Source organism: Phyllobates terribilis, unplaced genomic scaffold (genome assembly GCF_046119375.1).
Source record: "Phyllobates terribilis strain yellow unplaced genomic scaffold, ASM4611937v1 Scaffold_11__3_contigs__length_659146591, whole genome shotgun sequence".
Taxonomy (NCBI): domain Eukaryota; kingdom Metazoa; phylum Chordata; class Amphibia; order Anura; family Dendrobatidae; genus Phyllobates; species Phyllobates terribilis.
In genome coordinates, this window is record NW_027362771.1 from 249463446 (window position 1) to 249478559 (window position 15114).

The window sequence follows — 15114 nt, forward strand, 5'->3', positions numbered from 1 at the left end:
GCGCGCGCTCCCCCTCTCTTAAAAGGGACCGCGCGCGCCGTCCTAAGGAGTCCCCGGCCAATTGCCGGAGGACCTCCCATATAAAGGGCACCTCCTCCAAAATGGAGGTGCCCGAGCAATGTTGTTTGCACCTGTGTCTCACCTGTGCTTCAGCCCTCAGGTCCCGTTGCCAGTTACCTGCCAGTTACCTGCCAGATTCCTGCCAGATTGCTGCCTTTGTCCTGCCTGATATCCAGTCACCTGCCTGCTAGCCTGAGGTCCGACGGTCTGCCTTCCAACTCCTGTCAGTCTGTCTATGGACCAGCTTGCCCGCTCACCTGGGAGCGCACACCTGTTACCTGCCTGCTAGCCTACCTGGAGGCTCCGCCGTCACGTGCTGTGACCATCTGCCTTTCCAGAGACTCCTGCCCGCTCACCTGGGAGCGCCCACCTGTTACCTGCCTGCTAGCCTACCTGGAGGTTCGCCGTCACGTGCTGTGACCACCTACCATTCCAGAGACTCTCGCTTGCTCACCTGGGAGCACACATCTACCATCTGCCTGCTAGCCTACCCGGAGGCTCTGCCATCACAGGTCGTACCTACCCTTTACCCAGAGACTGCCCCGGTCACTTGCCGTTACTCCCTGCCCGTTCATCCAGAGACTGCCCCGGTCACTTGCCGTAACTCCCTGCCCGTTCTTCCAGAGACTGCCCCGGTCACTTGCCGTGACCTCCAGCCCGTCCACTCAGAGACTGTCCCGGTCACCTGCTGTGACTGCCTGCCCGTCATCCCTGATTGCCACCCGCTCCCTTACAAGGACCGCCCCCTTGTATAGTAGCTCAGAGGTTCCGCCTCCCAGACCCGTTACAGTTTGCTCGGGCCATGGAACCCGGTGGCACCCAAGCTCCCTCGCTCTCGGACCTGTGTCATGAACTGTCCCGCCAGAGGTCCCAACAGGAGTCCATCCTGGGTCACCTGAGGAATGTCAATTCTCGCCTGGACACTCTGACTGCTCCGCCAGCAACCTCCGCCAGCGCCATGATTCGCAATCCGACAGCTCCGCTGTCCACCAACACTATGGTATCCTACCCCGGACCCCGGCTTTCTGCACCTCCTCGCTTCGGAGGCGACTCCGCTCAGGCTCGGGGCTTCATAAATCAGTGCACCCTGCACTTTGAACTCCTGTCCCACCAGTTTAACTCCGACCGGGCCAAAATTGCCTTCATCATGTCCCATCTCACCGGAGAGGCTCTGGCCTGGCTAAATCCTCTATGGGAGAGAGGAGACCCCCTGGTGTCCAACTTGCCTGCCTTTCTCACGGCCTTCCGGAAAGTCTTCGACGAACCCGGACGGAAGACCTCATCCGCATCGTCACTGCTACGCCTCCGTCAGGGAAGCCTCACCGTGGGCCAATATGCCATACGGTTCCGTACCCTTGCCTCGGAGCTGGCCTGGGATAATGACGCTCTGGTTTCAGTCTTCTGGGAGGGTCTGTCCGGCCGTATTAAAGATGAACTTGCCGGTCGGGACATTCCTACCACCCTCGATGACCTGATAGCTCTTGCCACCTGGATTGACCTGCGGTTCCAGGAGCGTGCCAAAGAGGTCACCCGTGAGAGGAGGTTTCCACGCCTAGCTCCTACTTTTCAGCAACCCGTCACTCCCTCCGTCTCTCCTGAGCCTATGCAGGTCGACCAGACCAAGATGGTCGGTTCTCGCCAAGAATCTCGCCGAGCCGAGGGAAGCTGTTTCTATTGTGGCAGTAAGAAGCACTTCATCCGTTCCTGCCCGGAAAAGCCGGGAAACGCCAGTGTCTAGGACCACTCGGAGAGGTCGTCCTAGACAAAAGTAAGTCCTCTCCGTCTCTGACCTTACCGGTCTCTATTGCTTGGGGAGAAAACCGTCTCTTCGAACTCGCCCATCTGGATTCTGGAGCTGCTGGAAACCTCATCGCCCAGTCTCTGGTAGAGAGATACCATATTCCCACCAAGTCCCTGGCGGAGCCATTGTCAGTTGCTTCCGTGGATGGAAGACTTCTCTCGGAGACCATCCTGCTCGTCACCGAACCTATAACCCTACAGGTGGGAATGCTGCACTCTGAGGAGATCTCATTCCATGTGCTGTCCGGACTTTCTCACTCCTTGTTGCTAGGTCTACCTTGGCTCCAGACACATGAACCCGTATTGAACTGGCGGTCCGGTGAAGTACTCCGATGGGGTCCTGACTGCCATAGGACCTGCCTGGTTCCGGTCCGTCCACTTCGCCCTCAGCCTACTCCAGCTAATTTACCTGGTCTCCCGGCTCCCTACTGGCCCTATGCGGACGTCTTCGGTAAGAAGGAAGCTGAGACGTTGCCGCCCCATAGGCCATACGATTGCCCGATCGACCTGGTACCTGGCACCACTCCTCCCCGTGGGCGTATCTACCAGTTATCTGCAGCCGAGACCCGAGCCATGTCTGAGTACATTGAAGAGAATCTGGCTAGGGGATTTATCCGAAAATCTACCTCCCCGGCTGGAGCCGGATTCTTCTTTGTCAAAAAGAAAGACGGCTCGCTACGTCCCTGTATTGACTACAGAGGACTCAATCTCATTACGGTAAAAAACAAATATCCCCTGCCACTCATCTCCGAATTGTTTGACCGGCTCAAGGGCGCCAGGATCTTCTCCAAGCTGGATCTTCGAGGAGCGTATAATCTGGTCCGTATCCGTCAAGGAGACGAGTGGAAGACGGCATTCAATACCCGGGACGGTCACTACGAGTACCTTGTGATGCCCTTCGGTCTCTGTAATGCTCCCGCGGTCTTTCAGGAACTAGTCAATGACATCTTCCGTGACCTCCTGTACTCCTGCGTAGTGGTATACCTGGACGACATCTTGGTCTTCTCTCCGGATCTCCCCACACACCGGAGGGATGTTCGTCAGGTCCTGCTTAGGCTTCGGCAGAACCACCTTTACGCCAAATACGAGAAGTGCCTCTTCGATCAGACCTCCCTTCCGTTCTTGGGCTATGTCATCTCCCAAACAGGTCTGCAAATGGATCCCGAGAAGCTCTCTTCCGTTCTAAAATGGCCTCGTCATGAAGGTTTGAAGGCGATACAGCGATTTCTGGGCTTCGCTAATTATTATCGTCTTTTCATCCCACACTTCTCGTCTCGGACTGCTCCCATATCTGCACTTACCCGTAAGGGGGCTAACCCCAGGATATGGTCGCCTGAAGCCGAGGAGGCCTTCCTTTCCCTAAAGAAAGCCTTCGCCTCTGCTCCCGTCCTGCACCGTCTGGACTGTAATAAACAATTCTACCTGGAGGTTGATGCTTCCTCCTCCGGAGCCGGAGCGGTGCTCACCCAGAAGTCTTCTACCGGGAGAATGGTAACGTGCGGCTTCTTCTCCAAAATCTTCTCCTCGTCGGAGCGCAACTACTCCATTGGAGACCGGGAATTGCTAGCCATCAAATTGGCACTAGGAGAGTGGCGCTATCTGCTTGAAGGGGCTCTCTACCCGGTAATTATCTACACGGATCACAAAAACCTGGCATATCTCCAAAATGCCCAGAGGCTCAATCCTCGCCAGGCCCGGTGGTCGTTGTTTTTTGCCCGCTTCGACTTCACTCTTCATTTCCGTCCGGCGGACAAGAACGTCAAAGCTGATGCCTTGTCTCGGTCTTTCCTGTCCTTCGATCAAGAGGAGGAACCTACGCACATCATCGACTCCTCCAAGGTGATGAATGTGGCTCCCTTGGATCTAACTCGTCTTCCACCCGGTAAGACGTTCATAGCTGTGCCAGATCGGGAGAGGGTTCTTCGCTGGGGACATTCTTCTAAACTAGCTGGCCAAAAAAAGACCTTTCAACTTATTGCCCGGCATTACTGGTGGCCTACCCTACGTAAGGACGTGGTAGACTTCGTCGCGGCCTGTTCATCCTGTGCTCGTAACAAAGTTCCCCGACATCTACCTGCCGGCCATCTCCTGCCCCTTCCCGTACCTGCTGCTCCTTGGCAACACATCGCTATGGACTTTATCACTGACCTTCCAGTTTCTGCCGGTTGTACCGTCATTTGGGTTGTCGCTGACCGTTTTTCTAAGATGGCCCACTTCATTCCCCTGCCTGGTCTTCCGTCTGCACCCGAGTTGGCTAAAGACTTTATCCGCCACATCTTCCGTCTCCATGGTCTGCCCCTCCACATCGTGTCGGATCGTGGGGTTCAGTTCACCTCTCGTTTCTGGAGAGCCACTTGTAAGCTGCTGGACATTACCCTGGATTTCTCCTCCGCTTACCACCCTCAGTCCAATGGTCAAGTGGAGCGGATCAATCAGATCTTGTCCAGCTACCTCCGGCACTTCGTGGATGCTCACCACTCGGACTGGGTGGATCTTCTACCGTGGGCCGAGTTCTCTTATAACAACCATGAGAGCGAGTCCTCTTCCAAATCCCCGTTCTTTATAGTTGGTGGCCAACATCCCCGGATTCCACTTCCTGTCTCCGTTTCTGTGGACAACCCTGCTGCGGAGTCTCTTGTCAGCGAATTTTCTACTATTTGGGAGAGCACCAGGTTCGCTCTTCTTCTCTCCTCTGAGCGGATGAAGAGATATGCTGATAAGAGACGTCTGGATCCGCCCCAATTCCGTCCGGGAGACAAGGTTTGGCTCTCATCCAAACATGTGCGGCTCAAAATACCCTCCTACAAGTTGGGTCCTCGATTCATCGGCCCCTTCGAAGTCCTCAGGCAAATTAACCCTGTGGCCTACAAATTAAAACTCCCGGCCACCCTACGGATCCCCAACTCCTTCCACGTATCTCTCCTCAAACCCGTTGTCTTTAACTCTTTTTCCAAAAATCCAGGTGCCCCTCCTGCTCCGGTTTCCGCTGATGACATCTTTGAGGTAGAGAGTATTCTGGCCTCCAAGAGGGTAAGAGGAAAAACCTTTTTTCTGGTAGATTGGAAGGGGTTTGGTCCTGAGGAGAGAACTTGGGAACCCAGGGAGAACATAAACGCCCCGCTTCTCCTTGAAAAATTTCTTTCTGGCCTAAAAAAGAGGGGGCCTAAAGGGGGGGGTACTGTAGCATCGGCGTCTCTGCCCCGTTCTAGGCAGAGACGCCGTCCCTCTCACCTCCCCGCTCCTGGCGCGGCGTCCTCCAGCGCTGCTCTCCCCGCTGCTTCCGGCGCGCTCCTTCCCCGGCACTGTGCTTAGGGCGCGCGCGCGCTCCCCCTCTCTTAAAAGGGACCGCGCGCGCCGTCCTAAGGAGTCCCCGGCCAATTGCCGGAGGACCTCCCATATAAAGGGCACCTCCTCCAAAATGGAGGTGCCCGAGCAATGTTGTTTGCACCTGTGTCTCACCTGTGCTTCAGCCCTCAGGTCCCGTTGCCAGTTACCTGCCAGATTCCTGCCAGCTTGCTGCCTTTGTCCTGCCTGATATCCAGTCACCTGCCTGCTAGCCTGAGGTCCGAAGGTCTGCCTTCCAACTCCTGTCAGTCTGTCTATGGACCAGCTTGCCCGCTCACCTGGGAGCGCACACCTGTTACCTGCCTGCTAGCCTACCTGGAGGCTCCGCCGTCACGTGCTGTGACCATCTGCCTTTCCAGAGACTCCTGCCCGCTCACCTGGGAGCGCCCACCTGTTACCTGCCTGCTAGCCTACCTGGAGGCTTCGCCGTCACGTGCTGTGACCACCTACCATTCCAGAGACTCTCGCTTGCTCACCTGGGAGCACACATCTACCATCTGCCTGCTAGCCTACCCGGAGGCTCTGCCATCACAGGTCGTACCTACCCTTTACCCAGAGACTGCCCCGGTCACTTGCCGTAACTCCCTGCCCGTTCATCCAGAGACTGCCCCGGTCACTTGCCGTAACTCCCTGCCCGTTCTTCCAGAGACTGTCCCGGTCACCTGCTGTGACTGCCTGCCCGTCATCCCTGATTGCCACCCGCTCCCTTACAAGGACCGCCCCCTTGTATAGTAGCTCAGAGGTTCCGCCTCCCAGACCCGTTACAGCCACTAAGCATATACAACACATGAGTTGGGTACATGAGTACTGCCGAGCTGTTCTTTCTGATGGAAGCCTCTGTTACATGAGAAGAATGTACTATGAAGTATGTGTCATAGTAAACTGGTCTAATATGCAAGCTCAGCGGCATGACCAAGCATAAGAAATAAGACACCGATGTTCACACACCGCATCCTACAGTATAACCCTTTTTCCGAACAGTCCACACCAATGAGGTGGCAAAATGCTAGTTTGTATGAGACATACAGTAACCTGCAGAGTCTGTACTGACGTACTATCATGTAGCACTAGTACCCGTATAATAAGCATCTGAATAGGAGGGGACTTTAGATGGCATACTATTAGAAAGGATACTTTAGATGACATAATAAGCGAAATCACCAAATTGTTCTATAAATTATTAAAAACTAGAGGATCTCAGCCTAAATTTTCCCAAAACATAAATGTTAGGTCAGTGAAAGTGTCGTTCTAAATATGGTGCTCTAATCTGTCTTGTGCTAGGCACATTAACAATGGAGGGATGTAATTCTTAAAGCGGTTGTCTGGGCACAAGATATCAATGACCGATTCATGAGATATCTCAGATTAGTGGGGGTCTGATTGGTGGGAAAGTCACCCCCACAGATCTAATATTTAGGATTTATCGTGAGGACAGGTCATTAATACAATGTGAACGGACAGCCTCTAAACTGGCAACAAACATGTCACCAAGAAAATGCAGACTAAGCTGCAGGCACCATGTTATAGAGCAGGATGAGCTGAGCGGACTGATATATAGTTTTGTGAGAAAAGAGTTAGTATAACTTGTATTTTATTCATTTCTACCTCTGCTCTTTCTGGGATTCTCGGTCCAGTGGGCGGTCCTGTCAGTGATTGACAGCTTTTACTGTACAAGTGTTCATAAGGAGATAGCTGCCAATCACTGACAGGACCGCCCACTGGACCGAGAATCCCAGAAAGAGCAGAGGTAGAAATAAATAAAATATAAAAAGTTATACTGAATCCTCTCGCAAGACTATATGTCAACCTGCTCCGCTCTGCTCGCTACATGGTGCCTGCAAATTGGACGGCATTTTCATGGACGGCATTTTCATGGTGACAGGTTCCCTTTGAATATTGGCCAAATCATTCCGATGTTTGGAACAGATTTTCAAAAGATTTACAAAATATGACATATGTAAATATATCCTATGTTGGCACAGACTGTAAATCAGAGCATTTTACCAAACACCTCACATCATTCACTATTAAAATCAGACTTTTTGGCTGCGTGCCCACTATGCGTTTTTCAAGCGTTTTTGCCGCGGAATTTCCGCAGCGAAAACGCTTAAACACTTGGTAATACGTGCCCCATGGTCCCCAATGATAATCCGCATGTGCTGTGCACATGCTGCGGAAATTTCCGCTGCGGATTATCATTGCGGAAAAATATGCAGCACGTCCATTAATTTTGCGGACACGCAGCGTAATTGCCGCCATTGACTTGCATTGAACTGCAAAATATCCGCATGACTACATGTACACATGCGGATATTAAGCGATTCAATGTGTGGATGGTACCCGAGTCTGGAGAAGAGGAGACTCTCCTCCAGACCTGGGTACCATGGTACCTGTTAAAAAAAAGAATTAAAGTAAAAAATATACATTATACTTACCTTCTGATGGCCCCCGGTCTCCTGTATGATGCGTCCTGGCTCCCGGACGGCTCGTGATGGTCGAAAAGGACCTTCCATGACGTCATTTAGTCATGCGACAGGTCACGCAACCGCTGACGTCGGCGGTCGCGCGACCTGTCACATGACTAAATGACGTCATGAAAGGTCCTTTCACACCACCGCGAGTCATACAAGAGACTGGACGCATTTCTAATCTTTTTTTCAACTATTAACTTGGTCACACTATATAAATCCATGCCGTTTGCATGGATTTATATAGTGCGACCAAGTTGTCAAGCACTTTTCCAAGTGATGCTAAAACCACTTGGAAAAGCACTTGATAACCCGCAAGCAGAAATGCATGCAAAAACTCTTGACAAACGCTTCTACCTGGCAGGAAAAACGCATGTAAAATCCGCATGCGTTTTTCCTGCCAGGGAGATGCGGACAAAATCTGCAGCATTTCTGCATCGGGGGCACTTAGCCTTTCAATAAATATATTCTGGGAGAGAACTTCTTGAATGATCATTTAACAGCTCTTTAAAATATGGAATTAAACACAAAAGCTGATGTTACCTTGCTTTCGTCAGTTCGGTCATTTTCTGTTCCAGTTCTAGCCTTTTTTGTCTTTCCTTTTCAAGGTCCTGTTTTAATGTCTCAACATTGGTCTCTTCCCGAAGTTTCCTGAGCTCTTCCTCTGTCACGAAGAAAACAAACACAGAAACAGATGCTTAGAATTAAAAGCAGATCTAGAAGTTATAAAAGCAAGGATACTAAAAATGGAACAACGATGCACTTTGGAGCAACTGTATGTTTTATATTAGAGAACGAAAGCATCAGCAACTCCTGTGTAAAACATTAGCCCCACTCTTTACAGCTTGACGTAGGCCTGGAAAACCATGACAGCTGGAGTTAGGCAGCACAGCCTGCTGCAGAGCACAGAGGCCATTCACGGCAGTCTGTAGTCTGTGAATGGGTTTGTAAAGCATGCTTATTCTGCAATGCCAAGCACAGCATTTTACGGACATTCAAGCTAAATAAGCCAATATATGTTTGTTTGGTTTTTTTTAAACCAGTCTTGCAGAAAGCTTAATTTAAAGTGACCCATCACCCCAAACCTAAGTATAACGATAAGGCTGGAGCAGACTTTGGCATCCTTTCCAAGTCATACAGTGCCAGAAAGCGGATATCTCGGCTGCTATATTCGGAGTCCTTGAACTTGAGGATTAGTTAAGATGTGCCTGCATACTGCATGAAGAACAACTTAAGGTAATTTTTGTTAAAAAAGAAAGACTGTAAAAATCCTGTTAAAGGCATTTAATGCAGGCGCAGGCATGGTAAAGTGCATCGCTCCATCTGCACCATGCTACTAAATACACCTTTACAAGAAGGCACAATGGATGCAAATCAGACCACAAGGCATATGCTTTAACATTAGAAGCCCTGGGCTTGGTGTCAGGTGGAACACACGTAAGACTGCAAAGTACTGTAACCTTACTTAAGGGGGGCAACTACACTGCTCAAAAAAATAAAGAGAACACTTAAACAACAGAATATAACTCCAAGTAAATCAAACTTCTGTGAAATCAAACTGTCCACTTAGGAAGCAACACTGATTGACAATCAATTTCACATGCTGTTGTGCAAATGGAATAGACAATAGATGGAAATTATTGGCAATTATCAAGACACCCTCAATAAAGGAGTGATTCAGCAGTTGGGGACCACAGACCACATCTCATTACCGATGCTTTCTGGCTGATGTTTTGGTCACTTTTGAATGTTGGTTGTGCTTTCACACTCGTGGTAGCATGAGACGGACTCTACAACCCACAGAAGTTGCTCAGGTAGTGCAGCTCATCCAGGATGGCACATGAATGCGAGCTGTGGCAAGAAGGTTTGCTGTGTATCAGCGTAGTTTCCAGAGGCTGGAGGCGCTACCAGGAGACAGGCCAGTACACCAGGAGATGTGGAGGGGGCCATAGGAGGGCAACAACCCTGCAGCAGGACCGCTACCTCCACCTTTGTGCAAGGAGGAACAGGAGGAGCACTGCCAGAGCCCTGCAAAATGACCTCCAGCAGGCCACAAATGTGCATGTGTCTGCACAAACGATTAGAAACTGACTCCATGAGGGTGGTATGAGGGCCCGACGTCCACAGATGGGGGTTGTGCTCACAGCCCAACACCGTGCAGGACGCTTGGCATTTGCCACAGAACACCAAGATTGGCAAAGTCGCCACTGGCGCCCTGTGCTCTTCACAGATGAAAGCAGGTTCACACTGAGCACGTGACAGACGTGACAGAGTCTGGAGATGCCGTGGAGAGCAATCTGCTGCCTGCAACATCCTTCAGCATGACCGGTTTGGCAGTGGGTCAGTAATGGTGTGGGGTGGAATTTCTTTGGAGGGCCGCACAGCCCTCCATGTGCTCGCCAGAGGTAGCCTGACTGCCATTAGGTACCGAGATGAGATCCTCAGACCCCTTGTGAGACCATATGCTGGAGCGGTTGGCCCTGGGTTCCTCCTAATGCAGGACAATGCCAGACCTCATGTGGCTGGAGTGTGTCAGCAGTTCCTGCAAGATGAAGGCATTGAAGCTATGGACTGGCCCGCCCGTTCCCCAGACCTGAATCCGATTGAGCACATCTGGGACATCATGTCTCGCTCCATCCCCCAACGTCACATTGCACCACAGACTGTCCAGGAGTTGGCGGATGCTTTAGTCCAGGTCTGGGAGGAGATCCCACAGGAGACCATCCGCAACCTCATCAGGAGCATGCCCAGGCGTTGTAGGGAGGTCATACAGGCACGTGGAGGCCACACACAATACTGAGCCTCATTTTGACTTGTTTTAAGGACATTACATCAAAGTTGGATCAGCCTGTAGTGTGTTTTTCCACTTTAATTTTGGGGGTGACTCCAAATCCAGGCCTCCATTGGTTAATAAATTTGATTTCCATTGATGATTTTTGTGTGATTTTGTTGTCAGCACATTCAACTTTGTACAGAACAAAGTATTCAATGAGAATATTTCATTCATTCAGATCTAGGATTTGTTATTTGAGTATTCCCTTTATTTTTTTGAGCAGTGTATAAGCCTCCTCTACAAAAGAAATGTGTAAGTTTTCCCATTTGACATTTATACAGTATTTATAAGGTTTGCCAATATTGTTAAATCATATTCATATGATGGTTTACATCTATCCCCCTAGCACCTGTGATTATTTCTCTCTGCAGTTCATCTTTCTTGTTCAACTCTAAGCAGACAAATATACTGAAGGCTGAGATCAGCCAATAGTCACTTTTCTCCTAAACATAAATTAATCTGCCTTCACGTCTATGGGAGGTGAAAAAGCTGCCAAATCTACAGCCATTGACAACAGTTTTACATAACATAGCTGCTAGACTGCCATTATTGACAGCTATATTATTTCTCATGGAGCGGTCACAAACCACATTGATCACAAGATTATGATCACTCAGGGACCGACCTCTTAGAGACACCCAGCAATTAAAAGGGGTGCTGAAATTCTCCTGTGTGAATATAGCGGTAGTGTGGTGCATTGTGTTGTGACCACCACTCCATTCACTTCTATGGGTCTATGGAAGTGATCGGTCACGCATGTGCATTCTGTTCTTCTAGACAGGGAATGGAGCACTACTCACAGTACCACTCCATTCATATAAGAGACTTTCACATTCCCATCACCACTTAGGGTCTGACTGATGGGAGAAAAATGTTTGTATCAGAGTACTCGGCACTCAAAATTATGCACAAAATTGATGCAAAAAAAATCTTTAATTTCATTATTTCATGAAGCAATCCAAAGTGAATGTGACGTTTTGGCCTTATGCACCCAGGCCTTTATCAAATACGGATTGCATTTGCTGTGTGAGTATGAAAGCAGCGCTGCTGAAAGGCAGGAGATGCCGGCAATGGAGCGCCTTCCATTTCTCCCTCCTTTGACAAGTTTATCATGTCAGAAGAGAGACAAATGATTTTAATAGCAGGCACTTTTTTTTTTTTTTTCTTCACCTGATCGGGGATTGGAAAATCCGGCCCGGATAGTGCTTTCCAGGGTCCAGGCTCCAAGGAGATTTTTAGACTCTGGGGGGGCACTATAGGCTTAACAGCCGCTGTCTTAATGCATATCGAAGGTCGATAAGGGGTTAAGCTGCCTTATATTTTTAAAGCATCTACAGTTATGTCTAGAAGTATGTGGCCAGTGACATTTTCACAATTTTGCCTCTGTACACCAGTACAATGCATTTAAAAAAAGCAAGATTTTATTTAAGTTTACACTTTTAATCAGCTTAAGTTTAAGGGGGTATACAAAATATTTATTAACTCTTTAGATTGTTTGATGTTAACTGTTACATCATAAGAATTTGAATCTTTTTCTGTAAATATTTGCAAATCAGTAGCTGTTTATAAAAAAATCTATATACGGTATATATTGTGCAAAACTGCAAATAAGAGAAGCCATTATTAGGTTAGTGTTTGGAAGGAGGGAAGTGGGAGGAGGGATGACATTATAGTAGAAATATCAGGGGTGGCCGGATCAACAATTTGGTACATTCAAAAAGACAGAATTCGCTGGCAACCTCAAAAAACCCAAAATGTCTGGATAAGCTCGGAAAACAAAGTAGATGATCGCAGAATTATGAGTAAACGCAAAACACCTCTACAATATCCAGCCATGTCATGACCAGTCTTGAGTAGGTGGATGCATTACTGACAAAGTCTAAAATCAAGTGATCGCTTCATGAATGAGATTTTATCTCAAGATGCAAACTATTGGTAAAAATCAATAACAAAAAAGGCTGGAAAAGACTTTGCACTTTATAGGAAAAAGAAATCTAAAAAAAAAAAAAGCCTGCTCCATTCTGTAACAAAAGTCTAAAGCAAGATGAAACCAAGATACCAGAATGATTGACAATGGAAAGGAAGGACTCATGATGGCGCTGGTGCTGTCGTATGCATATGTACATTTGGGAAAATGCTGCAGATCCTAAACTGTTAATTCAATATTTTAGTCAATTGAATGAAAGGAGTCTACATGTCTACTAGCGTACAAAAGATAAATTATAAAAATTCTGCCGCTGTCCAAATACTTCTGGACTTGGCAATGTGTAATGCTAAACACTCATCTTAGGAACTATAATTGCAGGAAACAGTCATTAACCCGCATGCCATTCTTACATTATTTAAATGAGGCAATTACCGCAACATTGCGATTGATATTAGAAAATCCTTAGCGATCACACAAAGTGACGAAATGTTAAATGACTGTACGTATAAGCTAAATATGGAAGTAATCCACTATATAACATGACAATATAAAGTGAAGCCTTGGATTGACAAATGATACAAAATACAAATCATTATTAATAGCCAATACTATGGTATAAACAGATCATTCTAACAGTATTTTAATGTATCAAAACGGGTTAAAACACCATTGATATGCTATAACACAGATGCAACACCAATAAATAGCACCAGAGAATGCTCGATGTGCTGCTTAAGGCCTCACTCAGACGTCTGTGAATCACGTATGTATTTTATCCAGATAGAGCATGTACTCTTATAATCTACTAGATGGTGGCCCGATTCAAACGCATCGGGTATTCTAGAATATGTATGCGGTACACCGGGAGCAATCAGCACAGCGGTCTTTAAATTTGGCGCCAATATCGCTGATTGGTCGCTGCCGACGGCCGCGACCAATCAGCGTCATATTAGTGTGGGCCCGGGAGCAGCGCTGCTTGTGCGGGTACTTCCGCTGCGAGCAGCTGGGAGATGACCGGCTGCTTGCAGCAGAAGCATCCCGACCGGCGGCGCCGCTCCCCGGTCCTCCCTTCACACTTACCGTCGGGAGATCAGAGGTCCTAGCCGCTGATCTCCCGACGGTAGCCGCATGGAGGTCAGCGGCGGCGCCGCCGCCGCCGGTCGGGGTAGTTCTGCTGCGATCAGCCGGGAGATGAACGGCTGGCGCAGGTCATCTCCCGGCTGCATCGCCGCTGACCTCCGTGCAGCAAATGAGCTGCTAACGGCCGCCATCTTTTTTCTGAAATCCCGCGTTGCCGATTGGCCGCGGCCGGACTAATCAGCGACGTGGGATTTCCTAGACAGACAGACGGGATAAGACAATTATATATATATATATTAGATGGGGCTGTATATAAGCAAAAAGGAGGGGAAAAAAAATCAAAGATGCAAATGCGTGAATATATAAAATGTAACTTATTTCTGATAGTTAGAAATTGTACTATAAAACCTAATCACTATTCCTGACTAAAAGTATCCCAATTATAGTTTGGCAAAGGGAGAAATCATAATATTTTACAGCCTGGGGTAGGGTCCCCAATATATTACTGATTGCTCAGTCTAGTTTATTGAGATAGACTTTTTCCCTGAGGTTGCCAATATTAAATCACAAGGAAGGGGAAAAAAAATGTTCCTAGAAGAAGCAGGGTTATCCGGCAAAACACGTGTTGGGATGTTGGTCCTGACCATTTGTTTAGGAAGAGAATCTTGACTGATGGGATAGTAACCCTGCTTGCCACAGTGCGGTCGGCAGAACGCCAAGGAATTGCCGAAAGCCGGCATATCGGCATTTACTAAGTCGTGCATGCAGATAGACAGGATACATAGTGCAGCCACCTATAGACATGTGGCCAGCATCACGCACTGTGTTGTCCAGCACAAGAATAATAATAGACACTATGAGAGACCGAACACATACTGTAGCCATAATTAGATGCACGTGGCCAGCAATATGCACTATGGTTATCCAGCACCAGCATAATATATACCTTGTGCCTAATACCATCATACACCAGTGTCTACACCATTACAATCACATAAATTAATAACATACAGTGTAGTGAAACTAGGTCCTATGATATAGTTATGACAGTGAATAATCATCATATATAATTAATTTCCACAGTATCATTAATTATTAGCTGGCATACAGTCAGAATTAATTAAGCTTCGCCATGTTTGAGCAATAACACTGCATGGGGACAGATTCAAACCCCATTATTGATTATCTCGCTGTCACTCATTCTAAATATATAATACTAGCTATTGAACCGGTCTACGCTCGGGTGGCAAGCAGTTTTATTGGTACATTTTTAATTTTATTAATGGCGTTGGAGTCAGCATGTGAGCATACCGTGCTATCCTGCGCCTTTTTAAAAAAAAAAAAAAAAAAAAGACACTGTATAATTAGCATATACAGAGTTTTCAATAAAATGGCCCGCAGTGCGGTCTGCACACGTGCAAACTCCGGCGCCTCACTGCGCAGGCGCCACCCATCCCGGCTTCGGAAAGAAGAATGTGTCCAGCATATATAAGATGTACTGAGAATACAGGGGGGTGTACTCACTTACATTGAGTGCTGTAGATATAGCGTACTGAAAATACAGGGGGTGTACTCACTTATGCTGAGCGTTGTAGATATAG

At 48.2% G+C, this 15114-nt stretch overlaps 1 protein-coding gene across 5 annotated transcripts in view; it reads right to left on the reverse strand.

Moving 5' to 3' along the window:
- The window catches only part of GRAMD4 (GRAM domain containing 4), a 136884-nt gene that overhangs the window by 75554 nt on the left and 46216 nt on the right, over positions 1-15114 (reverse strand). For all 5 annotated transcript variants that reach the window (XM_073652145.1, XM_073652146.1, XM_073652144.1 and 2 more), the window contains one exon: positions 8217-8337. In XM_073652145.1, coding sequence (XP_073508246.1) covers positions 8217-8337 — 121 coding nt within the window. The remainder of the gene's footprint in view (positions 1-8216; positions 8338-15114) is intronic.